Source organism: Besnoitia besnoiti, assembly GCF_002563875.1.
Source record: "Besnoitia besnoiti strain Bb-Ger1 chromosome Unknown contig00007, whole genome shotgun sequence".
Taxonomy (NCBI): domain Eukaryota; phylum Apicomplexa; class Conoidasida; order Eucoccidiorida; family Sarcocystidae; genus Besnoitia; species Besnoitia besnoiti.
Window position 1 is genome coordinate 1,473,360 of NW_021703915.1, and position 24,688 is coordinate 1,498,047.

General features: G+C 63.6%; 3 protein-coding genes across 3 annotated transcripts; 1 reads left to right on the plus strand and 2 right to left on the minus strand.

Annotated features, from left to right (window-relative positions):
• Nucleotides 1-912: 912 nt before the first annotated feature.
• Nucleotides 913-13,576, minus strand: BESB_072410 (uncharacterized protein; the record flags this gene model as incomplete). Its single annotated transcript, XM_029365614.1, has 3 exons — nucleotides 913-3,429; nucleotides 4,120-11,948; nucleotides 12,658-13,576. 3 exons carry the CDS (start codon nucleotides 13,574-13,576, stop codon nucleotides 913-915), a joined length of 11,265 nt encoding a protein of 3,754 aa, XP_029218098.1.
• A 2,018-nt stretch (nucleotides 13,577-15,594) lies between these two features.
• On the plus strand, nucleotides 15,595-18,962 carry BESB_072420 (uncharacterized protein; the record flags this gene model as incomplete). The annotated part of the gene is made up of 4 exons (XM_029365615.1): nucleotides 15,595-15,735; nucleotides 16,836-17,083; nucleotides 17,807-18,145; nucleotides 18,335-18,962. 4 exons carry the CDS (start codon nucleotides 15,595-15,597, stop codon nucleotides 18,960-18,962), a joined length of 1,356 nt encoding a protein of 451 aa, XP_029218099.1.
• Nucleotides 18,963-19,832: 870 nt separating this feature from the next.
• BESB_072430 (uncharacterized protein) lies at nucleotides 19,833-24,195 on the minus strand (the record flags this gene model as incomplete). The annotated part of the gene is made up of 7 exons (XM_029365616.1): nucleotides 19,833-19,880; nucleotides 20,320-20,453; nucleotides 20,802-20,894; nucleotides 21,205-21,589; nucleotides 21,799-22,008; nucleotides 22,440-22,590; nucleotides 22,808-24,195. 7 exons carry the CDS (start codon nucleotides 24,193-24,195, stop codon nucleotides 19,833-19,835), a joined length of 2,409 nt encoding a protein of 802 aa, XP_029218100.1.
• Nucleotides 24,196-24,688: the final 493 nt, after the last annotated feature.

The window sequence follows — 24,688 nt, forward strand, 5'->3', positions numbered from 1 at the left end:
GACAGGCGGCACAGGACTCGCGCAGAGAACGCTGCCTGCCTCGAGGACTAGACTGGTTTGTTTTCCACCTGTAGTTTTGCAGAACGTACAGTCTCGCTCCTGCCAAGCTCATTCTGCTTGTTTCTGCTAGTGAGTTCCGCCCGCTACGACGTCAAAAGGTGCTCAGTGACGCTTTTAAAATTTCTCCTAACTTATAAATCGGATGACTGTTTCGCGCATTGAGTCTTCCTTTTGCCGTGTCCTGCGGCGCTGCGGATCTACTCCTCTCGCGCTTCGCCAACGGAGGAGGGCGGCGCACTCTCCTCAGCTTCCCCGGTGCGGAGCCTCCACAGCCTCGTCAGTGTTGGAACTCTGAGGTTAGGGCCGCACTGAAAAGTCTCTGCCTTGGCAGATTACAAAAGCTCACACGCACAAAGACACAGTGATGCGGCGGAGAATAAACAGCCGCTAGAATGCAGAGATAGCGAGAAGTTCGGTCTTAAGCGAGTGAAAATGCGGGTTCTTGCTCCACGGCACCTTCCATTTGGGCGATGTCTCACTAGCAGTGAGCATCCTCTGTGCCCCCCCCCCCCTCCCCCCTCACGGGGCTTTCGTCCGCCTGCGGCGTGCTTGCTGCCTGTACCCTCTTGAAAGGAAGTTCACTGTGGGCATTCAAATTCGGTCGACGCTCGCGGCGGACGACAGAGTTGAACCGCACTGCGCGAACACATTTGCTGTATTGTCTGCCGAGTGCTGCGCTACCCCTCAAACCCCCATTCCCACAGCGACCCTCCACCGCGTCAATTCTGCCGCCAGCCTACGCTGCCGACTTTCCTCAGCAAAGCGACCCGCTCTGCTGCATTGGCGGAGTACGTCCCCTTCATTCTCCGCTCTTCAGACGTCCGCGGCCTCGTGGAAGTTGCCTCTCAACTATCAGCTCCAGTACTCTCCGCGTCTCGCTTGGCTGAGCTCCGTCAAGACTACAAAGGCCTGATGCTTCCATGCCCCTGGAGGCTGGCCCCCAGCGCCCCGCTCGCTCCCCTCTGCCTCGCTTCCCGAGGCGCCTTCCTCGGCCTCGCGGCCGTAGGGAGAGACGCCCGACATGGCGACCAGCACCGCAAACGTATTGTCGTCGCAGGGATGCCCCCTGAGCGACTGGATATACTCTTCACTGGCGGCCGCGAGGCTCGCGCGAGACGACGAGGCTGCGACACCGTGCTCGCCCAGACTCCACGCCGAGGGCAGGTTCAGCTGATGCAGCCGCAGCTCGAAACGCACCAACAACTCACGCAGGGACGCCACGAAAAACTCCCTTCCCGCTGCGGCAACCGCGGTCGCACGCGCCCACACCTCGGGGGAAGAAAGCAGAGGCAGAAACACGGAAGACGCAGACGACGCACCGTCGTGCGCGCGCTGAGCTCCGTACGCGTCCTCTGCGCCCCCCGTGGCCTGATAGCTCATCGCAGAGGCGGAGCCTTCCAAGTCGTCACTGTCACTATCTAGCCACGACTCCTCTTGGCTGCTGTCCGCTGCCGCCGTCTCAGTTTCTGTGGAATCACCAACCCCGCTCACGTCGCCCCTTCCCCCGCCCCCCGGCAGGCCGCGGCGCCGACTCCTCTGCGGGGGGAGACGCACACGGGCGCGACCGAAGAGACTCCTTCCTCCGGAAGAAGAGGGCAGCGAGGCAGCGCTCAGGGCGGCGTCAACAGACGCCCCCCGGGCCCAACGCGTCGTCCGTTCCGCGGCTGAATGCACGAAGCGCCTGCCTCTGGAAGATGGCCGTGGTGGCCTCTCTGGCTGAGTCGCTCGGGGATGATGGATCCCTCTCTCCCCAGGGCCTCCTCCTCTTCGCTCGCCGTCTAACGAGCCTTGGCGCAGCCGGAAAGCCGCGAGCCCGTCCTGTCTCCGCCACTGGGTTGTGTCGTCAGGTTCGCAAGCACCCCCATAGAGCTCGGCGAATCGCTCGCGGAGGGGAGATGGGCGCCGCCCTTCCTGGGGGGCTGACCACCCGCGGGTCTCGGCTCTGCGTTGCGATAGGTTCTGCTGCAGAAGCCCTGCGAAGGAGACGCAGCCGACGCTGTCTCCACTGGCTGCCTCAAACACCCGCACGACGCTCTCCTCGGTGCCCGCCGTAACGAGGCGGCGGCCGCCGCGGAGGTAGAAGGCGCGGCGGAAGTTTGCGGTGGCGTTGGTGCGCGCGGGCGGCAGGTCAAAGCGGTGGGGAGTCGCGGCGAAAGCGGGCAAGGCATACTGTTTGAGCACTGTATCAACCCCCGAGCAGAGCAGCCAGCGGCCGTCGTCAGAAAACGCGCACATGACATTCGGCGAGCCAGTGGAGAAGGTCTGAACAGGCACCGCCGCCGCCCCACTCTCGCCGCGTCCCGCTGCGAAGTCGCCCAGCGTCCCCCGGGGCGTCAACCCGCCGCCGGTGAAGGCGCCCAGGCCACCGCCTCGCGCTGAACCCCGCCAGGCGCATGGCGTCAGGCCGATGCGCTGGCGGAGGTCCCAGAGCTTGCATGTGTGGTCGAAGGACGCCGTGGCAAACAGGTGCGGCGACGTCGACGAGAATCTGACCGTGTTGACTGTGCCGCTGTGGAGGCCGTGGAGGGTCCCCAGGCGCCGCCCCGTGGCCAGGTCGTGGAGGCTGAGGTCAGGGCTGAATCCCGAGAGAAGTAGAAAGTCGTCGGTACACGACACCGACAGAGAACTCAGCTGCTGATCGAACGAGACGCCAGTGTGTACGACGCGGAGCGAAGAGGAAGACGACGAGACGGCCGCGCGCCGGCGCGCCGCGGGCGGCCCGGGCGACCCGCGAAGCGCGAGAGTCGAGTCTGAGACAGACGGCGAACTCAGAGCTCCCTCCCACGCTGGTAACAGGAGACTCCCCGGGCGCGCCTCTCGCCCCCCCATTCGCTGGCGTGCGGAAGTCTGGCGACGACGCGGCGACGAATCAAAAGGGAGAGGCCGGCTGAACCACGTCGAGCTGCTCGGGGAAGATCGAGCCGCCGCCGTCGCCCAGGCGCGTGCGTGTACCCTTCCGCTGGCGGGTCGCTCTCTCTCGTCTGCGCGAGCCAGACGTTCGCGCTTGGCCTCGCAGTCGCTCTGAGGCCGGTCGTCTGGATCTTCATCGTCGGACGAAGAAAGCCGCAGGCGCGTCTCCTCGTCCAGCTCTTCGCCAGCCTCGCTCTCGAGCCAGCCTCGCCGAGCGGCCTCGCCGCCCGTCGGCGTTCTTGCCCCTCGCCCAACGCGCCCGCGCCGACTCTCTCTCTGCGCGTCGTCGAGAGGGGAACGGGAGACGTCCCAGGACACGTAGTAGGGTGCGCCCGTCGCACTCGCCCCGCAGACGAGTCGCCCAGGGTGCTGTCGAAGCCACGCGAGCCCTAAGATGGGTCCGCTGTCGACAGGGAGACTGGCGGTGGCGACGTCTCGCACGCAGTCGACGATCCTGATCTGATGAAGCAGGCCGACACAGCACACGCCACATGCCGCACCGAACCCATCCAGGCGCGTCTGCCTGTACACGCGCATGACTGCGCCGCCACGAGGGCGCTCATATCTGTGGGGAAATCCTCGGGCTGTGAGCGGCGACAGCAGCGCCTCAGCAGGACGCATGCTGCATCTACGGCGTCGGGAACGCCTCTAAGGAGCCTGCAGTGTCGAAATAAGCAGATCTCCAGCGAATCATGCTTCGCTAGTGAAAGGAGCGTGAGCGGCACATGCTGCATGCCACGACCCCAGGAATGCTTCCACAGGGAACAGCGTCACCTCGTTCGCACGCATGGTCAGGCACACTCGAGCGAGCTTCGAATGATTTTCATGAAGTCACAAGCGGAATTATACTTCTACTTAACGTCGCTTAAACCGAGCCTCTCCCTGCCAGCCACAGACGCATGCAGTCGTGCGGAGGCCCCAGGAGGCTTCTAAAAGCTCCAGACTTTGGCTTTCTGCTGGGCAGCGTGTCTCAACTCCCGTCGGAATTGAAGCAAGCCCCTCTTGGAGCCTGGCGGTGTGGGCGACGGCCTCAGCGAGCCGGGCAAGGAACTGGAACAGAGGCAACGGCGTAGGGCGGCACGCGGCCGCGGCTCCAACGCGTTGAGCTGTCTGGAGCAGTTTCGTGGGGCGGTGATTTCTGAAACTTACCGACCCGTCTCGGTGCCCCGTGAGAATGACTTCCGGGATATCGGGGTGAAACTCGAACTGGCGGACGCCTGCAGTCGACGCCAGCAAACGACGCGAACAGGCGAGTGCGCTCTCCCGACGAGGCGCCGACGAGGCCCGAGGCCGCGCGGCGTCTGTCTCGCGCCGCAGCTCGCCGCCTTCCGTCGCCGCGCTCAAGGTGGCTCCTTCTCCCTCCTGGCGGCCTGCGCCGTCGCCCAGATTGTCTCCAGCGATACCGTTTCTCGAGTCGACGTGGAGGCGTCGGCGAGAGTCTTCTTCAGCTTCTCTTCTGTCCTCCTGGCCGCCGGTGCTCTGGACTTGTCCTCTGGCTGACAGAGGCTCTGGCCGCGACGCGGAAAACGGGGAGCGAGACTGCGAAGACGCACGCGGCGAGGGCTGCGGCGAGGGCTGCGGCGAGGGCTGCGGCGAGGGCTGCGGCGAGGGCTGCAGCGAGGAAGGCAGTGGCTCAGCGAGCAGCGCCGAGCGCGGACCGGCGTCGCTTTGACCGGGGCGCTGAGGAGAAGGCGACTCCGACTGACGAAAAAGAACGAACCCTGGAGCGCCTAGCTCTCGGGCATCCAGCGAGACTCTCAGCGCCCGCAGCCACGCCGCCGCTGCCGCCAGCATGCGAGCGGTTTGGGGCGCGAGGGGCTCCGAAGAGGAACTAGGAGACAGGGAGGAGACACGAGGCGCCGACGCGGATGAGGAAGCGACCGGCGCCGGCGGACAAAGAGGAGATGCGGGCGCCGAAGGCGAAACGGAGGGAGAGGACGCGTGCGCGGGCTCCGCGCGGGATTTCGCGCAGGTCTCGTCTGCCTTGTCGGCCTCCACTTGTGAAGACGGTGAGAGCGAGGGAGGCCAGAACGAGCCGGAAGACGGCCGGCTGTCTGCAGCGGCAGCAGCTGCCATAGTCATGCGGCTTGAGGCGCGAAGACATGCGCAGGCAGGCTGAGGAGAGAACGGCGAAGAAGAAGAGGCCGCGCAGCCTGAGCCGAGCGTGAGGACTAGGGGAGGCGGAGGCGCGTGCGCGGGCGCATGCGCCAAAAATACGGGAGAGGGAATCACGTGGAGACGCTCGCCGAAGGAAAACCGGCAATCTCGAATCAGGCGGGCGTCGGGTCGCGGCTGCGGCTGCAGCATGGGCGTCGCAGAAGACGCGTACGACGAAGAGGCCAGCCACGCGCAAAAGAGACTTCTCTCGGCGTTCTCAACAGGCGCCTCCTCGCTCGCTTCTCTCCGCTTTCCCACGTACCCCCGGGCCGCGGTTGTTGTGCCTGCCGCAGCCCCGCTTCCTCGCTGCTCAGCTGCTGCGTTCGCTAGCGCATCCCCCACCCTTCCTCCGGTCTCTCCCTGTGTCTGCCTCCCCTTCGTTTTCCCTCTCACCGTTCGCGAGGGTGGGCGTTTCCTTTCGAGCGCAGCACCCTCGTGGACGCGTTCCGCGGCGGGGAGCAGTCCGCGCTCCAGAAGAGAGACAAAGACGTGAATCAGGAGATGCTGGACCGTCGCCTCGCGGCTGAGAAGAAGGCCGATCTCGATCTCGCGGTCTCTGGCGGCGCAACCCGCAGCGCCCGGCGCTCCCCCGTCGTCCCCCGGTCGCCAGCAACAGGCGCATGTGCGGACTGGCGGCGCAACCGGCGGCAGGAATGGAGACGGAGAGGAGAACGAAGCCCAGGAGGCAAGCGAGCGCGCCTTCGCGGCCGGCGACAGCCGCTGTTGTGGTTCGCTAGTCTCCGTCGCCGCCGCGCAGGAAACACCCGCGCAAGTCTCGCGTGCCAGCGCGCTGGAGAGAGGGTCACGGGAAAGGAAGGGAATGTGAACTCGCAGAAAAAGGAGAAGCGCGGCAGGGGGTGCGGCCAGTTGCTGAGCCGCGACCAGAGGGGCGTGCAGCAGCCTAGACAGGAAGAATGGAGGCAGAAGACGCTCTCCCTCATCGCACGAGTCCCCCTTGCGGCTGCAGCTGCACGCGAAACCGCTGCTGAGCCGGTCCCTCGCATAGGCACGATCCGCCGCCGCGCGGCGCTCTGTGAGAAGCGTGGGCTCCGCTGGAGGAAGGCCTGAAACACAAGCGTTTGTGAACAGACAGAGAGAAAAAGCGAGGCTTCGCTTCCTCGACAGCGCGACCCTCCTCTCTCCTTCGTGGTGCGATTCTTCCTCCTCGTACTCGGAGCTGCCGAGACGCTCAAGGCCTTCTCCTGCCTCTCCCTCCGCCGCCAAGTCGTTCTCACGCGGCGGTGTCTGCCGCCTCTGAACAGCGTGCGCGTCCGCGACACGATTTCCGCCGTCTCGCCGCGCTTCTGGATCCCCCGTGGTCAGTTGGTCTCCGTAGTCTCCGCCCCCCGCTCTGGCTCCACGTCTCTGATTTCTTTCTTCACCCTCATCTTCGATTAGATTCGCACAGGATGCTCTCCTGCGTCCACTCCCGGCAGCCCTGTCCTCCCCGGCGCCCGCGGCTTCATCGCCGCCTCTTTCTCCACCTCCTCGTGCTGCGTCGAGCTCGCTCCCGCTCCTCCGCGGTCGTTTCCTTCCTCGAACTTCGCAGCGCGCTTTGCCGCTATCCGTTCGCGAGGTCCTCTCCGTAGCTCCCGTCTCTTCTTCCTTCCCTGCATCGTCTTCTCTTGTCTTTCTTTCGCGTATTCTCTCTTCGCTGGCCGTCCTCTGGCGCTTCCTTGCTGTCGGGCCTCCAGTGTCCCTGAGTGAGGGCTGTCTCCGCGCGCACCAGTCTTCTCTTCTCTCCTCTTCCCCCGGTTCCACTCCCCTGTTTTCCCGCTTTCTCGCGTGTGTCTGTCGCTCTGCTTTCTTCTTCACTCTCTGTCTCTTCTTGCCCGGTCTCCTTCGTCCCTCTGCTGCCTCCCGGTCGGCCCCCGCGCCGTCGCTCCCTCCTCGCTCGTCTCTGATCTCCTCGTCTTCTCCCTGCGAGTTCCCATCTTCCCTCCGCTGCATTCTTTTCTCCCTCTGTCTCTTCTTCCTCGCTTCTCGTCCTCCTGGCTGCAGGGCTTCTTGCCGCTGTCGGCCGCTTCGTTCTCCTTTTTCGCCCTCCTCGCGGGTCGCGCATTCCACGCGCCTCGCGGCTCGTGGCGGGCGAAAGGGCGTCGCCTCCCCCAAGGCGCCGGCCGCGACCCCTTCCTCTCTCTCGGTTTCCTGCCTCAGGTCCGCTAGATCGTCGTCCGCGGCGTCCTGCGTGCGGTCGTCGCTGCTTCTCGCTGTGCAGTCTGCGCACTTCCGCCTCGCCCTCTCTCTGCGCCCTTCTTGGTCCCCCGCGTCTTCGCCTCCCCCAGCGACGCCACCCGCCAGCCAGCCAGCCCCCTCGAGAGCTGCGCCGCCCGAAGCGACGAGCGAGGCCGCCGCCGCGAACGCCGCCGCCGCGCCGGCGCTGCCGGTCGCCGCGATCGCCAGCCAGGCGACAAGGCCCGCGGCGGCTGCGACGCTCCCGGCGCGCAGGGGCTTCTGCGGGGTCAATCGGCCCGCGGAGACCCCGAGCAGCGGCCACAGCCACGAGAGACCCCAGAGCAGCGCGGAGGAGTCCCGCGCGGGCGCGTGCGCAACCACCGCGGAGGACACGGGAGAGGAGGAGGAACCGAACGTCGAGGAGGAAGCGGAGCCCGCCGGGACACGCAACGAGAAAGAAGCGGAACGCGAGGGGAGAGGGGAAGAAGACCGCGAAGAAGACGAAGAAGGAGAGCGTGGGGACGCGGCACCTCGCCGCGGCACGATCTCTTTGTCCGAAGGCGACGAGGGCGATGAAGAGGACAGGGACGTAGAGGGCGAGACGGAGAGGCCGTGAGGAGACACAGCAGAGACCGCCGGTGAACCCGAAGGGCGGAGGGGGTCGCGAGAGACAACTGGAGACCGAGAGAGATCGGCGCGCGGGTGACCCGAGAGTCGGACGGACCGCGTGCGAACCGCGGAAGAAGACTGAGAAGAGACAGAAGCAGAAGCATGCGCAGGGGTGCCGTGGAGCGCGGCGAGAGAGAGGGGCTGAGGTCGGCTCCCAGGCGGCCACGCCTGCTGCGAGGTTGAAAAAGAGGGAGAGGCGCCTGTCGCGTCGAAAGAAGACGAAACGTAGGACGAAAACTCGGAACAAGCCCGCCGCGAGGAGGGCGACGGAGAGGCCTGTGAGGAAGCGAGGCGCGCACCGTGGATGAGCGCGGTTGCCAAAGGAGGATGAGGAGGGCGGGCGAGCGGCGAACAGGCAAAGGGGTCACAAGCAGCTCCAACACGAGGAGCCCGATGGCCGCGTGGCAACGGCATGTTCGGGCCTGCCGCTGCCCTGCGCGTGCCGTTGCCGTGGCTGACGTGTGCCCCCCCACATCGAGACTGTGGTGTATGAGTTGTCTGACTCCGCGTTCCGAGGGAGAAGGCTTCTCCGTTGCTCTCTGTGCAACTGGAGAACGGCGTCTCATCCCGCCCGTGTTCTTCTTCCTCCTCCGTCTCGCTCCTTCCCAGCGCAGGTGGTGACAGCCCGCAACCCAGCCCCGCCGGCACTTTCTCTCTGCTCTCTGCGGTCCACGTCTCAGCCGATGCGCCCGCACTGCCTTCCTCGTCGTCCTCCTCCTGTTTGGTGCTCGGCAACTCTCTCCCTGCGGCCGGGTTGTCGCCCGCGTGGAGGGTGGTGAACGACGCAGTCGACAGCGCCGCGACGAGGGGGATGCCGCGGACGTCCAGGGCCGCCCGCGCCCGCGTGAGCGCGACAAATTGGCAGCACGCGGCGAGCCAGGAGGAGAGCGAGATGTTGGAGAAGAGTGTGGCGATGTCGAGAGAGAGGAGAAGCTTCACAAGTCCTTCCTCGTGACTCTTGAAGAACCCGTCCTCGCTGGCCTCTTCGCTTTCTCGCTCTTGAGTTCCGGCGCCGTCGCCCAAGCCGCCGCCCGCGCTCCTCCTCCCCCGCGTCTGGTCAGCCTCGCGACTCGACTGTGGCTCGTATGTTTCCTCGGCGTCGACCTCGCGCCCTGTCGGCGGGCCTCCCGGCGCGTGGGGGGTCGCCGCCTTCGGCTGCGCGCTGAGAGAAGACGGCGGCCGCGGGCGCGAAGGAGCTGCATCTGGTCCCCCCCCCGCGCTTGAGTCAAGGCCCTGCGAGGAGGGCACGACGTGTTCAGCGGCTCCAGAGGGCGGCAGCTGGCGACTGCAGTGTGAGTTCTCCAAGAACAAAAACGCGAAAAGAGATGCGAGCCCGCGGCTCTCACCGCATTCGTCTTCGTCATCTTCCTCGAAGGCGTAGTCGCTGTGGACCGCCGCAGACGCGAGCGCCGCGACCGCAGAGCACGCCCCTGCCCCCCCGTGAGCCGCCACGACCGCGGCCGCGGCTGTCGCCGCCGCGGTCGTCAGGGCTCCAGAGACGCTGGTGGCGAACGCGGCGAGCAGCGACGCCAGCAGGACGCCCGCCGCCGTCGCGGTCGGGTGCGTCGAGAGGAAGGGCTCGAGAGCCGTGGCGACGAGCGTCGTCGCCTGAGAGGCCACCGCCGCGCCCGGGAGAAAGTTCTGCGGATGCAGCCAGGGCCCGAGGAGCGGCGAGAGGAGAAGCGAGATTACCGGCCTGTCCCCCTCGCCCTCCGCGTCCTCTTGGTGCAGCGTGTCGCCCCTGCTCGCGTTGGGGAAGGCGAAAGACAGGAAGGAGAAGAGCGAAGAGGCGGCCGACAGGGACGGAGGCAGCGACGCCTGTGACAGACGCGGAAGGGACAAGTGCAGAAAGATGCCTGACAAAGCCGAGCGCGGCTGGGCGACGCGCGAGAGTGAGGGCGAGGCCCTGCGGTCGTCGTCTGATTCAGAGAAAGACAGGTCTTCCGCGTCTTGCAGAGACGACGAAGGCGCCCTGGTGCGGTCGCGACCCCACACGACGTCCCCGAAACGGAGACGCCGCCAGGAAAACTCCGGGCTCTCAGCGGCAGACTCCTGCGGAGAGGCACTTCCGTCTACCCCGCTCGCGAGCCCGCGGCGCCGGCGCCCGCGGTAGGGCGCCCGCCGACTCCACACCGAGCGGGAAAGAGGGGGGGCGTCCAGCGGAAGAGCGGGTAAACTGTCGAGGGACAACGTAGAGGCTCGGCTCCCTGGCGATGGCCGTGCCGGCAAACGCCGCTGGCACGTCTCGCGTCTCTCAGGCGACCGCCGCGGAGACGCTGACCACGGCGCGGGCTGCGGGCCCGCGCACGGCGAGTCCCAAGAAAAGGGAGACGGGAGTGGAGCCGACCACCGGCTCGGAGCGTCCTGCGCGGGCTCCGAGGCGCGCGATAGCTCGGGGAAAGACTGCGGGGAGGCGCAGACGCCTCCAGAGGGCGGCAACGGCCAGTCCAGGACGCAGACTCGGCGCGAAGGAACCTCCTCGCACGGAGAGCCGCACGAGGGACACACAGACGAGGGACGAGGAGACGAGGTAGAACGTGGAAAGGAGACGGAGGAGAAAACAACAGACGCCCTCGACTGGGAGGGCCGAGAATCCAAAGTCAAAGGAAGAGCGCGGGCGGCCGACGCCGGAGAAGCAACATACCATGGAAGAGCGCCTCTGGACGGTGCCGAAGGCGCACAGGAAGCCGCGACAGAGGAAGCCTCAAACCGAGCTGAAGAAGATGTGGAGGGCTCGAGGCCGGTAAGACCCGCGCGCGGTCGCTCGGGCGCGTCTCCTTCTCCTCGCCCAGGGCACCGCGAGGGCTGCTCGCCGCCGGCTGCCCGTGCGCCCGCTGCCTCAACAGCGTCGATCCCTTCCGCGGCGGTGTGTCTGGGCAGGCGCGCCACCAGCGAGACCGCTTCGTGGACTACGGGCCTCTCGAAGAAGTAGTGCTGACAGGGAGTCACGTCCTCTGAGTCCGGCACCGGCAACCCCGGTCTACCGCTTCGCAAAAGATGTCGCAGGCGCGCCGGCAAAGCGCGCTCGGCGGGCGACAGCAGTGGAAGAATCACCGCCTGAACAAACTGCGCGGCAGAGAGAGAGGCAGCGCCAGGCGGAGGAAAAGAAGGAGCGGAAGGAGACTTGCGAGCGAGGCGCTCGAAGGGAAAAAGCTGAAGGAGCGTCCGCGAAGACGTCTCAGCACGCTGCGAGGCTCTGCGCGCGTCGACTCGGCGCGCGTCCGCTGAGGCTCCCAACGCGGGGGCGAGAAGCGAAGAGGCGCGGGTGTGCGCAGACAAAAGGCAGGAAGAATCGGCGCTTGCGGTTCCCCCACACAGCGGCGATAAAAGGGGAAGGAGTCGCCCGCTGCGCGCGCCCTCGCGGTCGCCTCTCGCTTTCTCCGCCCCGAGGCAGGCGCGGAGCTCAACCTCTTTGGCTGGGTTCTGTGCCGTCTTCGTCTCCTCTTTGGCTGCGCTGCATGCGGACCGCTGCCCCTGGGTCGGTGCCGCGGGCATTTCCGCCTGACGAAAGCCCCCTGGTAGACGCTCCCGCGGCGGCAAACGCCTTCGCAAGAGAGACTCTCGCGCTGGCGGAGCCCAGGGATGCGCGAGGGCGTCCGCGCGCTCAGAGGCGCTCGCGCGTCCGCGGCTGGGAGACGGAGACCGCGGAAAAGGCGATGTGGAGGACGCGGACGACGAGCCGGCGTCTGGGAGGAGACTGCGTGAACGCAGAAAGCAAACAATGCGCCGAGAAAAGGGAGGCAGAGGCAGAAGGAGATCAACTGATCCGATGCGCACGACGACGCAGACGGAGCGCCGCGTGCTCGAGGCTTCCAGCCGCAGACGACGCGGAGGAGGCAGCCGCGACGGCGACGGCCTGACGTGGCCTGCGGGAGTGCGAGAAGCGTTCCCTTCGCCTCCAGGCGAACGCGCAGCCCTTCGGCCCTGAACGAGCGCGTTCAGGATGAAGATGAGCTTCCAGTTTAGCTGCGGCAGGTCTATACAAAAATCGTAGTCGTAACACAGCGACATCGTTCACAGTTCAACCTTGCAGTATAGATTCCAGCAGACGTACGTTCTTGTCGACAAGTGTGGATAGATTTATCCACGCTTGCCGAGTTCCCTGTACCTAGACAGCTCACTGCGTACTCAGGATCAGACCCAAAGCGCTCACGAAAAGAGTAAGAAACAGGAGACCGCGACAGTTCCTCGATCGCATCCACCTGAGCATACACGCGATGAGGCAAGAGTCCCTTGCGGTCTCTTCGCTCCAGCCCACGCGCGACAAACTGGCGGGGTCGCGGGAAGCTTTCACCTGGGGTCGTGTCGCTGTCCATGCCCCTCTGCTTGACTCGCCAACCGCGCGAAGCTGAACTATCTTTTCGCTGACTGCGTGCGCCCACCCGTCTCAGCTTCCTCTCTGAATGCGGTCGCCTCCCTGGACAACTCCCGAGGGACCCCGGAAGAGTGACGCGTTTGTGGCTCGCTGCACTGTTTTTCCTGGTGTGAACTTCTCTCCCTCTCGCAAGGCAGCAGACTGTGTGCGACACCGCCTCGGCGCGTCGCGGGGGCTCTGGAAGACGCCGTATGCGCCGGTGATAATCAGGGATGTGGGCGATAGAAGGACTTCCCCCACGTCTACTACAGGGAGTCGCCTGGGGAAACGCCTGCATGCTTTCCGCGGGCGCGACCTCTCTTTCTTCTCACCTCTCTCGTGTTCGCTCTCTTGACGACGTGGGCGAGACGCAGCCCTCGCCGTCGGGGCTGCGTCGGGAGGCGCGCGGCAAGGCTCTGCGTCGGCGGCGGCACGTCGAGTCTCCGCGGCTGCCTGCAGTGGCCCTGGAGGCCGCGTGCGTCGAGCTGAAAACGAATCCGAAGCGAGGCGTCGCTCCCCGCACCACACCGCGAAGCCCGCGTAAAAGCAGAGACGTCGCCAAAGAGCCTGGCAGTGTGCCAGCCAGCGAAAGTCGCGCGCCGAGGACGACACGGCCACGAGGTCTGCTGGGGCCAGAAAACCCCCGAGCTCCGCGACCAGGCAAGGCGGAAGCAGCGACAGGAAGGATGGGGGAGACCGGGACTGCTGAGAGACCGCCGCAGCGGTTTCGAGAGCCTCGCTCGAGGTCCCAGTGGACTGACGGCTGCTGAGGCTGACCGAGCACGCTCGGAGGGCACACACGTCGGAAGAGAAGGGCGGAGGAGACGGTGAAACGGCCGTCGAGGCGGCGTAATCGCGGGCGTGCGCCGAAGCCGCTCCAAGCGCCTCCGTAGAGTCCCGCTGGGGGTCGAGGCCTGCGCGACGCCTCACCGGCGAGGCCGCTGACACGCGATTCGGCTGGACCGCCAGCACGTTGCGAGTGGAGACTAGAGAAGAGAGTACGCTATATTTGATTCGGCCTGAGGCAGCCGCAGCCGACGACGAGAGAGGACAGCGCCTTTCGCCGCGGCGGAAAGCTCTCTTCCGCGCGGGGCGTTCGGCTCTCTCCTCGCCGCGTCGGCTGTCCTCTGCAGCTTGCGCGTCTCCCCATCCCCTGTGTCCGCGTCGCCGCCGGTCTGCTGGTCCCGCCATGTCAGACGACGGAGACCGCGCCGGAGACAGTCCTCGAGTTTTGGTTGTTAGGTTCCACATGGCGATGCGTGCGACTCGCCTCGCGCCGGCGTTCAGGCACGTCGCGGCGGACGACCGGCGAGCAGCGCCGCATCCGCTGCGCAGCGATGGCGTGCCGCCCCGGAGGAGGCGCGGCGGGGAGGGCGAGCTCTGTGTCCTCTTCCGAGTGAAACAGCTTCTTCCCTGGTGGCACCGACGGCCGAGAGGAGCGAGGACAGAGGCGAGAGAGCGGAGAGGCGAGCAACGAGCGGAGAGAAGAAGGCGAAGCAAAACGCGCACAGGAGGCTAACGACGCGGGCGGATCCCTTCTCGGGGTGCTGGAGCAAGCGCGAGGAGGGTTTCGGTCGCTCTGCGCAGCACTTTGAAAAGCGTCGCCCGGGGGCAAGTTTTCAGTCGCGCGCCTCGGGGGCCTGCAGCGAACGGACTCGCGGAATTCTATAGGACACAGCACGCGCTCCTCTCCCTCCCTTCGAAACCTGCTGCTCCTGCGCCTCTTGCAAAGCTAGGGTCATTCGGCGCGCAAAGCGTCGAGAGGGGGACGCCCCCTGCCAGCCTACGCGTGGCGGACGAGTGGAATGTGGTGGCAGGAGCTGCTCAGTTCTTGAAAGAAGGAGCCTGCCGAGAGTCTACATATTCGCGGGAGGACTCTAGATTCTCCACGGAGCGGGCCGAGCGCGACGCGGTCTCTCAGGGGCGTGTGCAGGTCTGCGAGACGACGGTACCCGCGTGTTTGACGGGATGGCGACGGACGATTTGGAGACGACCACGCACTCGGGGGTTCAGGTTCCGCAGGAAAAGGTGTCGAACTGGTTGGAAGCCGGCGCAGGCGGGCGAAAACGTTAAAGCGAGACTCATCTCCGGCGCGAAGGGCGGCACAAACCGCTACCCTAGTCGCCGAAGGAGAGCTGCAGAAGCGCCGAAAGAAACCGGAAAACAAGATTGCGGCGCATGGTTGTGGGAAACATCCAGTCGCTGTGTCTGCTGGATTCGTGCCCCGGAGGAGCGTGCAATTTCGGAACTGCGCCTGGTGAAGCGCGTCTTCCACGCGAGGGAGCTGCGCCTCGGGCAGATTCTCGGAAAACCTCCTTCGCCGAAAGAAGACGTCTAACAGACCGTCTGAAGGGAACGAATAAAACATACTGACGAGAAAGCGGAACGCAGGAGAAGAAATTCATCCAGAGGGGTTCGCGACATAGTGGCAACAACGGTCACAGGTTTTGAGGTGTGCGCTGATAACCAGAGAAAAGTAGATGTGCTTCCTCGCTGATGGGTATCTCACGTGTTTTCGCTAGTGAGAAGGCGCCGACAGCTCCATTTCTTCGACACCTCGATCTAATTTCTGCCCGCAAAGCCCGCATATCCAGTTCACACAAAGTGTGTTGGCGGAAAGACCGCTTTTCCCGAAAAATCGAGGCCGCGCACGGCGCGGACGCATGTGGCGTGCGTGACTCTAGCGCGCGGTCCGTTGCTTTGAGGAGTAACTGCGTGCGTCCCTGGGGTTACTCGGTGGCGTAGAGCGGAATAAGCGTCGACTTCGGGCGGGTAGGAGCTAACAGACAGGCAGCAGACAGAGGGGGCGGCTGCCGCGGTCCCTGAACGCTGAAGAGTTTCCAGACACCCGCGCGCCTCGCAGGCTAGTCAATACGGAGAGACAGCTGCCGGTTTGAAACGTGAGTCACGTGCGCCGCTGCGGGCGGCGTTTGGCATACACTCACACGGGTGTGCTCCGGGACCCAGCAGCGTGAGGCCCTCGGAAATCCAACACACGCACCGGTGCGGAATCCCGGGAGGGGCGAGAATGTGACCCGTGACTGCAAGCTGACTCGCCGAAGCGCTGCGCCTCATCCAGAGACTCGTGAGCGAAAAATGATAGGTAGGGACGTCGCCCCGGGACCGTGGAACGAAGCGAAAATTGAAGGGTGCACACGGGTCTAGGGGAAGTCGAGCGAATCCACTAAAAGCCTCACTCCTGCGGGACGTCCAGGGCACACGGACGCCGCGCGCCGACCGCCCAACAACGAAGTGCTGCGAGCTCAGGCATGTGTGGTGGCGCTTATGCGAACGAGGCAAGCGAACCGTTTGTGGTCTTCGGCTCGCGGTCACTTTTCTACAGGCCAGCGCCACAAGCGAGCGCCAGTGGAAAAAAGAAAACAGTGGAGCAACGGAAAGGGAGAGACGGCGTAAGTGACCGCGATCCTTGGGGCGGGTCACTATCTCCACGGCGCATCCACCAACTTGCATGCCTGAGTGCGCGACGAGATCATATGCCTTTCCATTTCGTACAATTGGGAAGAGCGGGTAACCGTCACTCAGTGGCGAGGGGTGTGGGGGGGAAGCGAGACTGACTCCGAGGCGCTGTCCCCCCGTAGGGATTCATTTGCCTTGTGCAGAGTGGAGGGCTCATTCCTGCGTCTTCAGTCGCCTGTCTGTGGAATTCGTTCACGTGAAGGCAGTCAGCAAGGCTAACACGAGCGTGTTTCCAGGGCAGGGGAGGCAACCCTACGCACGAAGTAGGTCGCTGCTTCTCCTTGGCACAGGCGAGCGGCCCCAGCGTCTCAGGCGCGCACCTCCTTCAGTCAAGCCGTTGCTGCGGCAGCCAGTGCGTTGCACCGCTGCAGCGGAGAAAAGGTTGCCGTGAGAAAGCAGGAGCTCGCGTCCGCCCCGTCACGCGGCGGATGCGTGTTCTCTTCTCAGCGCGCAGAGAGTGGTCTCCGTCGAGGGGCTGGGACAACTACACGCTGCTGGGCGAGTCAATCAGTCCCTGCGGGGGGTACCTCCCAGCATCGGCACAGCGAGGTTTCTGCAGAGAGGCCTCGAGCGCAGCCGGCGACGCTGTCGCGCCGATGGCAGAAGCAAATGCTGCAGTCTCTGCAGGTAGCAGCGACGTGGCGGTGGCGCATGAAAGGCTTCCGCACACTTTACTTCGGTAGTGACGACGGTGCTGCCTGTGGAACACCCCGTCGGTGAACTTTCAAAAAAAGCGGTCGAGGGGGCACGGAGGCTCTTAACGCGTCAAGCGCCCCCCTGTAAATGGATGCTGAATCTACAGTATCTCTCCTGAGACGTTCGCAGAATACTGAAGAGGACTCCGGTTATGAAATGCAGACAACCAAGCTCTCATGGTAGCAGTACACACCACCCCACAGGGCTGCTTAAGACCGCTAAAATCACACAGAGTCACGATCCGTAGTCAGCACAAGATCTCCCAGCGAGGGAGACCTTGCGTGTCTCGAGTTGTGTCAAGTTACTGACTGCGGGTGCGGTGATGTGTGTGTGGCAGTGTCGAAGGTTCTTCGGCGTCATTTTGGGAGGAGACCGCTTGGCTTCAGAGACTTTCGACTGGGAAAGCCAAGCAGAACTCGCCTCGCGAAACTGGTTGTTCGCGAAGCAAGCGGCGCAAGCGGAGTCTTCCTCCTTCGTGCGGGGCGACGAGGCAGGGGGGCCGCCGGCACCTTCGACGGGGTTGGTGCCCTGCTGCCCAGCCGAATCTCCAAAAGGAGGAAAGCGAAACGGCGTGCCAACTCTTTTGTAGGCGAGTGCATCGGGATGTGCTCCCTTATGTTGCGCATGGTAGGACCGGAAGATGCACTGCCGTTGGTCAACTGTTGTGACAGGGAAATAAACACGTCTCCTCCTTCTCTGGACAGGCACGCGACCCCTGCAGGCAGGCGACCCCCCCTCCCCCTCGTCCGCACCCGAAACAGAGACCCCCCGTCTCTCCGCTTCCACGCGACGAAAGGTCGTTGTAAGGCTCGTCTCTGAGGCAAAGAAGGGCCCCGCGTCAGTGCGTGAGTCTCAGACGTCTTCTGGCGCGTCTGTCGCGTAAAATCGCTGCGGACGCAACCTCAGGTCGGCATACGCGGCTCATACGCCAGTCCGCGCTGGATGCGCTGTATGTCGCCCCTCGTACCCAGGCGATGCACGTCCCAGAGGGTTTCTGTCTTTTTCATCGGCAGGGTGCACGTCTTCCGCGTAGAGCGAGGCCGACGCGAGCGCAGAGTCTCGACTTTCTCCTCTTCTCTGCTGCCTCCTCCTGTCTGCGTAGTGGAGACGCGGTGTCCTGGCGTGAGGCTGCGAAATGTCACGTTTGTAGTTAGGGACTTGCGTGAACGACGTCGCGGGAGTCGCCAGAGACGTAGCGGACCTTGTTGAGGCGTACGCCTGCTTGAGAAAAACGTACTCGAGGCGTCAGACACGTGAAAAAGAGCTCTGGAGAAACGGCTGTCCCCCGAGTCCATCTCTTTTTTTCAGAAAACGCCGTTTTGACCGTCCCGTCGTCGTGAAAGTGCCCATGACGCAGGCGAGTCCTGACAGTGCCTCTGGCGGCGGCTTGAGGTACCAGATGAACTTTACCTCAGCGTACAAAAACCACCTGATATCTAGGATGAAGCGGTTTGTCGCAGGCTTGGTGTCCGCAGGCTGTCTGTCGCTTGTGGACGCTACTGCGGCAGCCGGCGACGCGTACGCGGCTCTCTCCACGCAACCTAGCTCAGTCGTCTCGTCACCTGTAGTGCACGGAGGCGCGCCTGTCCGCGAAGGCTTGTCAGCGTCGCTCTCAGTGAAAGGCGATGCATCACACGCAACTGGCAGGTACGCCAGCACGCGAGAGGCGCTCGCGACGTGCCCGTGGAGACGCTTCTAAAGTGGGGCGGGCCTAGTCCTCTGTGCGGCGAGGGCTGCCGCTGAAGGTCTCGTCGCCATACTGATCGGCAACGTCCTGCGCATGTCCATAAGGTGTTTGGAAGGAGTGTCTCGTGTCTCCCCCTGTGGTGCGGTCAGCAGAAGACTTGCAAAAGGAAATCGCAAGTCGCTGGCGCCCGAGGCATCCCCGCTGATATTAGAAGACGAGCTCGCGGTGTTTAGCGATGATGATAGCCGAGAGGGTGGCGAAGCGCCCCAGAGTGGAAATCCTGACAGCTCTCCGGTGAGCGAGGCGTCAGGGAGCAGTGGTGGGGACAGCGAGACCGGTCGGAAGCAGCGTCGCTCTTTGAGAAAACTTTTGCAGAGGGCACGGAGCACGTCTGGAGGTAGTGATGAGGAGGGACTGTTGGCCTCGCAACGCGCAGAGGATAGTTTCTGGTCTGTAGGGAAGAAGAAGTCGAAAAGTAACAGGAAGTGTGCCGGCGGAGCGGACTGCGGCGAGGGCAACAGTGAATCTGCCACACGCTCGGCGGTTTCGGCGCCTTCTCCGCCCCCCCCGGGAGTCCCGAAGGAAGGTAGTCTTCGGGGCGCACCAGTGCAGGATGTGGCTTGTGCAGGCTCTTCGGGCTCGTCTGTGGACGGCGAAGAGGACGCCGACTGGCTCAGGGACCTGTATGGCGAGGAGAATATTCCGCGATCGAAGGGCGATCAATGGTCGTTGCTCAACTGCTGGGAGGACAGCGAACACGAACCCGACGCGGAGTGAGACCACGACGAAACCGCGGAATCTTCGTTGCTCAGAAATGAATAGACCTCCGGTGCGATGCCTCTCGCAGGCGCCCTGCTCGCGAGCGGCGATGCGCGGCAGGCGTTGAAAGGTTGCGCAACGGAGGCTGATCTCGATGAAGAGATCCGGTCGCTGCATCGCTAGGTTTACGGGTCGTACACATGTTTGCATCGTTTTGCACATCTCGTTTCTGTGAATCGCGCAGACCTGTGAATGGCTCACGTGCTTGGTGACTTGCGTGAGCTTGTGGTGGAGGGCGCTGGGCGCAGCAGCTGTCTTCTGTAAATGGCCGTCAAGAAGACGGATGCAAACTTCAGGCAAACGTTTTCCAGAAACTAAACCGGCGCGCACGGTTGTCAACTCGAGGTGACTGTCTGCCGAGTGCTTGCAGCGGCGCTCGCAGCAGCAGCCTGCGGCTTCATCGCTGTAGGTCTGCCGGACACACTGCAAGTAGAACGACGCAGCTAGAGACCACGAAGCGCATCTTCCCCACTTTCAGCTACACGCCGTGGCTCGAGCGCGGCACGCTCTCTAGCTAGTGGCTTCCCGTGGAGCTGCGTGTCCTTCGGCGCCTGCTACCCTCACGGTCTAGCCTCGTTTCAAGAGTCGCTGGCGCCTGTTTTTTTTAGAAGAGTGCGCCAACCGCGCACGCGCGTGAAACCAGACACAGCTGAAGCTGCGATGCAAAACAAAAGTGTCAAACGGTTTTACAGTTTTTCCGCCTCTGGCAGGTGCTACAAGACGAGCACTGCTCCCGCACTCCAACTCCTCCCCCCCTCCCTTCACCTGCCCAACCCCCTCCTCCCCCTCCACGGCTGTCGTTTCTCAACCCCTGACTGGACGAACGCGTCACACATTCGCTCCGCCCTGGCTCAGGTAGTAGTCGACGACGTCGCCCTGAGAGCACACGCAAGACACAGGCGCGCTGGACATTGGCGGAAGACCGATGTGGCGCCGCAAGGCGTTCCGCGACAACCCCAGACTTTCCCTCTCCGTTTAGGCCAAGTTAGATCTCAGGAGTCCTCCCGAACGCGTCACGCAGTAATAGGGCGACGCATCTAGCACATGATGCGGCAGAGTGCGTTGGGCGGCGCCTGCGCCGCGCGCGGCCTGCTTCGGTGAGCGCCTCGGCAATATAAGAGTACCGCGTGAGCCGTCTCTGTGAACAGGCAGCCGATGTTTCGCGTGAGACTCGCGCTGTCTAGACCAAATATGCAAGGCGTCACAGCCTCATTAGGGCTCCACTGATTTTATCCTTTGATTCCTCTCTTCGGTGGGGATAGTTGGGGAATGCGTAGAGCAAGTCTTCGGCTGCCCTCGCATCGCGACCACTCACCTCACGGAGTTGAACGGAGAGAAACCGATCGTGCTGGAGGCCCCGCCGAGTGAGAGGGCAGACGATTGGGACGCCTTGAGGGAGAACTTCGCACGGGAATCCCCAGCACCGGCACGCTGTGGCACCCAGAGATCCTGCAGGAAAGGACGCAGTTGGCACACTCACTCGCGAAGTTTCGAAATCTTTCCATTCTCCGTGGAAAACCTCTGCTCACTGTGCACTCGGCTTGCGGACAAATGCGCAGAGTCCGCCTTGTCTTCAGGCGTCTTTACACGTCTGGCACACAACGCCCTCGGCCGCTCTTCTCCTGAATTTTTTGTGGTAATGTTCCCCGGTCACGACAGTTCGCGCTCTCTGCGTGTTGGGTCCTTTCAGATGCCATCACCGGCGCCAGATTTCCTTGATCTGTAGATCTCCTGCAACGGAAACTCGCCCGCGAGTTTCCGTCCCACCCGTGCATCAGTGAGCTGTCCTCTCCTGACCTTGGCGGACTGCTCGATAAGTCGACTTGCGGACAGCAACGTCCATTCCGAAGAACTCTGTGTGTATGTGTCGCAGGTGTGGAGAGAAATCGTCTGCGCAGTTTTCACACACATAAAAAAAGCCCAGAGGATTCTGCGAACCCCTCAGTCGAAAATCTCCTCGAGGGGCTAAGGTCATCCAAGGCAGTCGCTTTTTTTCGCGTCCCGTCTGCCTCCTCCTGACCCTGTCTCGTCTCCACTCTACCACAAGCCGCGGCCTCCTCTGTGCCTCCTACGTTTCGCGGCTACACCCCACAAGTATCTCTCTCGACGCGAAGTGTCTCTCCGCGCCTCGGCGTCCGCGCCTGCCTGCACTGCCCGCGCGCCTGCCCTGCGATCTGTTTGCGCTGTTTGATGCACTCACCAGCGTCCTTGAGTCGCTCGGTAGTCATGACGCGGAACTGGTCTAGCGGCAGCCAGTCGGGCGCGCCTCGCTCCAGGGGGCAAGCCTCCCGGCTGAAGATGCCCCTGGAGGGCGCGGAGTCGCGCCGGCGCTCCTGAACCGGCGGCAGCCAGCAGACGCGATCCAGCGCCACGCGCCCTCCGCCGCTGAACACAGACACCGCCACTTCAAGGAAGTCGCCGACGCAAACGCGGGCGACAGAGCCCATCGCCGCGACGCCTGTCTCGTCCCCGTGGAAGCGGCACATGTCGCGATGAATCCACAGCGTCCGACTTGAGTTCGCTGGGCTCGTCGCGAACGCATACGATACCGTGAAGCTCCGCGACGAACTGTTGGCAGGGCAGGGCTGCAGCGCAACGCAGATCGCGGCACACAGGTCGGCATCGAGTTGACGCACGCGACAAATGGCAAAGTCCACGCGCGGTCTCAGGCCGCAGCCAGCAGCGAAGGACGGCACATGTCGCATAGTCTCCCGACACGCACAGGCTGCCGCGTCTCTGGAGCCTGCGACGGCCTCGTAAGACCCGAGATTATGTGTTTTCGAAAAAGACGCACCTGCCCGTTCGGCGAAAGAATCACGCCTTCTTCGTGTCCCGAAGACGACCACATTCGTCCGCTGTCTCGGCGTCCGCGGCCTCCACGGCTTCTGCTGCGTCCCAGGGCTCGGTCTTCGTAGTCGAGCCCCCCGGGCGAGGAAGCGCGCTCGGGGATATACGAGTAGGTGTATCCAATGTCGAGAATATTTCCGGCGCAGCGAGGCAGGACCTGCACGCGAGAAAACAGCCACACGCCTCTCCCGCACTGTTTTTTCAGCAGGGCGCGCCGCTGTGAAGAACTGAGGCGTTTCGCATCCTGCTTCTGGGAACTCCCTGCCACAGATGGAAGCCTCTGAAAGCCCCGCCAGCGCCTCACTCACTCAGACCAAGAGAAAAACGGGGCGAGAGGCTGTTTGCCTCTCGCCCCGTTTTTCTCTTGGAAAACCCTAGACTCTTTTCTCCGGAGGACGGAGGCTCGCTGGTGCGAGACGCACGCGGCGAGCCGCCGGGCCTGTGCGCAGGGTGTAGGGCTGGGCACAGGAACCCACGCAGCCGACACGGCGCCGTATCCGGGGACCCGCGACCGCGGCGGTGGTGCGGCAGGCGCGACACACGCAGACGGCAATCCTGAAAACTGGTTCCTTTTCAGACGTCACGCACCTTGGCGAAGATGACCCAGTCCACGCGGACGCCGTCGTCGTCCGCGGTCTGAAGCGGCTGCAGCTTGACGGCGCCACCCCACAGCTTGAGGTAGTTGGCGTACATTTTCGCGAATCCGTCGGTGACATCGGCGCACATTCGCTCCATAGCCCTGAAGAAGACAGCAGACACCGCACACGCGCACGGATGCAGAGGAAAAAAGAGTAACGCGTCGGCAGTGCCACGAGGGCAAGCTGTCCTGAAAGAACGAACCGCTTCGCAGACTGGGAGAAGAAGAGGCAAACGGGAGGAAATGGGCTCCGGACACGGAAGGCAAGGGGCTCGCGTTGAGGCAAGCAGCGAAGACGGGACGGTAGCGAGCGACGCACCGATTGATTCGCATGAACCAGTGCGGGCAGACAGCCATGCAGGCCGCGAGACTCTTGCCGAAGAGGAAAGGCACCAGCAGCGAGAGGGCGGGTTCGTCCAGGAAAGGAAAGTGGTTTCTTTCTTGTCCGTAAATGTAACTGTCTGCATCTTCTTCGGGGCCCGCGGAGCCTCCATCACCCCGGCCGCCGCCTCTACAGGAGGCACGCGCCTCTGTGCGACCCGTCGTCGTGGCCTTGATGGGCGGCGTCGGCGCATCGAACGCGTACGAAGGAGAATAGGGCGAGAAGCCTTCGAACTGCGCCGCCGCCGCACTCCCTCCTTTCTCTGCTGTCAGCTCCTTGCTTCCCTTTTTCCGCACGCCAGTGCCCGCTGCAGACGACAGACCGACCTCCTCCGCACAAAGGGCTTGCGGCTGACGCTCCTTCTTGCGACCATTCGTCAAAGACGCTGAGTTCTTTGCACTGGATCTGCGTGCCTCGCTGCAGGACAGCCCGCGGCTGGGTTTCTTTTGCGGAGACCCGCGTTCTGACCCGCTCGCCTGTTCACGTTCGAGTGACTCAGCCTTCTGCTCCCCTGAGTGTCGCGCATGCTTGTCGCCTCGCGACGACGCGATGCGCGTTTTCGCCTCTTTCTTAGACACACTATTCTTCCGCGCCCGCTCCTGCGCTTCTGCGCCCTCTGCAAAGGCAGAGGGCGTCTCAGGCGCAGACTCGCGAGCGTCCATACCCCCCGCCTGCGTCTCCTCGTCGTCGAGATCTGTGATGGAAGGCAGCTCTGACTCGCACGGAAAAAGGCGGGGCGACCGTCCCTTCACTCCTGAGTCTTTGGTCTCCAGTTTGAAATGGACGGGGCTTGGAACGACGCACTCATTCTCCTCCGCAAAGTCGTTCACAGCTGAATCTTCCCAGTCTGAACCCGCCGCCGTCGACTCATTGACGCCAGAAGCTGAACTGCCAGTTTGTCGTTTTGCGTCGTGTCCGCGCCGGCCCTCAGTGGACTTCGCAGAGGACTTCTTCTCATCATCGGAATGCGGTAGTGTATCCTGCCGACGATGCGCGAGCTCCTTGCCGCGCTTTTTGCTGCCGAGAGACTCCGAACTGCAGCGCTGGTTGCCATCCGCGAAGGACTTCGAGCTGAGCGCGGATGCAGATTTGTCAAGTTTGGAACCAGACTTGCAAGGACGGCTGGAAGCCCTCTCTCTGCTTCCGCTGGGAGGGCGAGTTTCCTCGGATTGCTTCCTTGCCGCACGCGACCAGCCCCCTGCGCCGCTTGCGCGGCGGCGCGACGACTCTGAGGTCGCAGACTTCCCCAAGCGAGTCTCAATGCTTTTCAGCACAGCCAGGTAGTTGTCATGCAAATCCGACGGCGTGGATTCGGTGTTACCCATGGTGGAAACGCGGGCTGGGAGACAAAGGGGGAAGAAAACGGAAGTGGATCTGAGCGTTCACAGTGCGGAACGCGCCTGTCCACGAATATGAGGCCTTTGATCAACCCGTTGGCAAGAGGCTGGAACACAGAGGGCGCTGTAATCAGCCGGTATTGCCCTGTCTGACGTCCTGGAGCTGACGAACAGGGAACGGGATCTCATGCCTCCGAAGACAGAATCTGCGAAAGAAAGCGAAAAAACGTGTCCATCTACCCAGCCCGCAAGTGAATGCGTACGCCAGATATCTATGGCAAGAAGGAGGGCACCACGCGGAGAAAAAAGTAAAGAAATGTAACAAATTGCATTAAGACCAGCCACGACCGAGGGAGCCGATGACGCACGCGGTAAGTGTCAGAAAAAGCTCCGCAAAGTAGAGGTGACCGAATCCGCTTTTGAAGGGGGGGTGTGATGCCGGGCAAAGAAGACGGGAATGAAGCTGAAGCTCGGAGGAAAA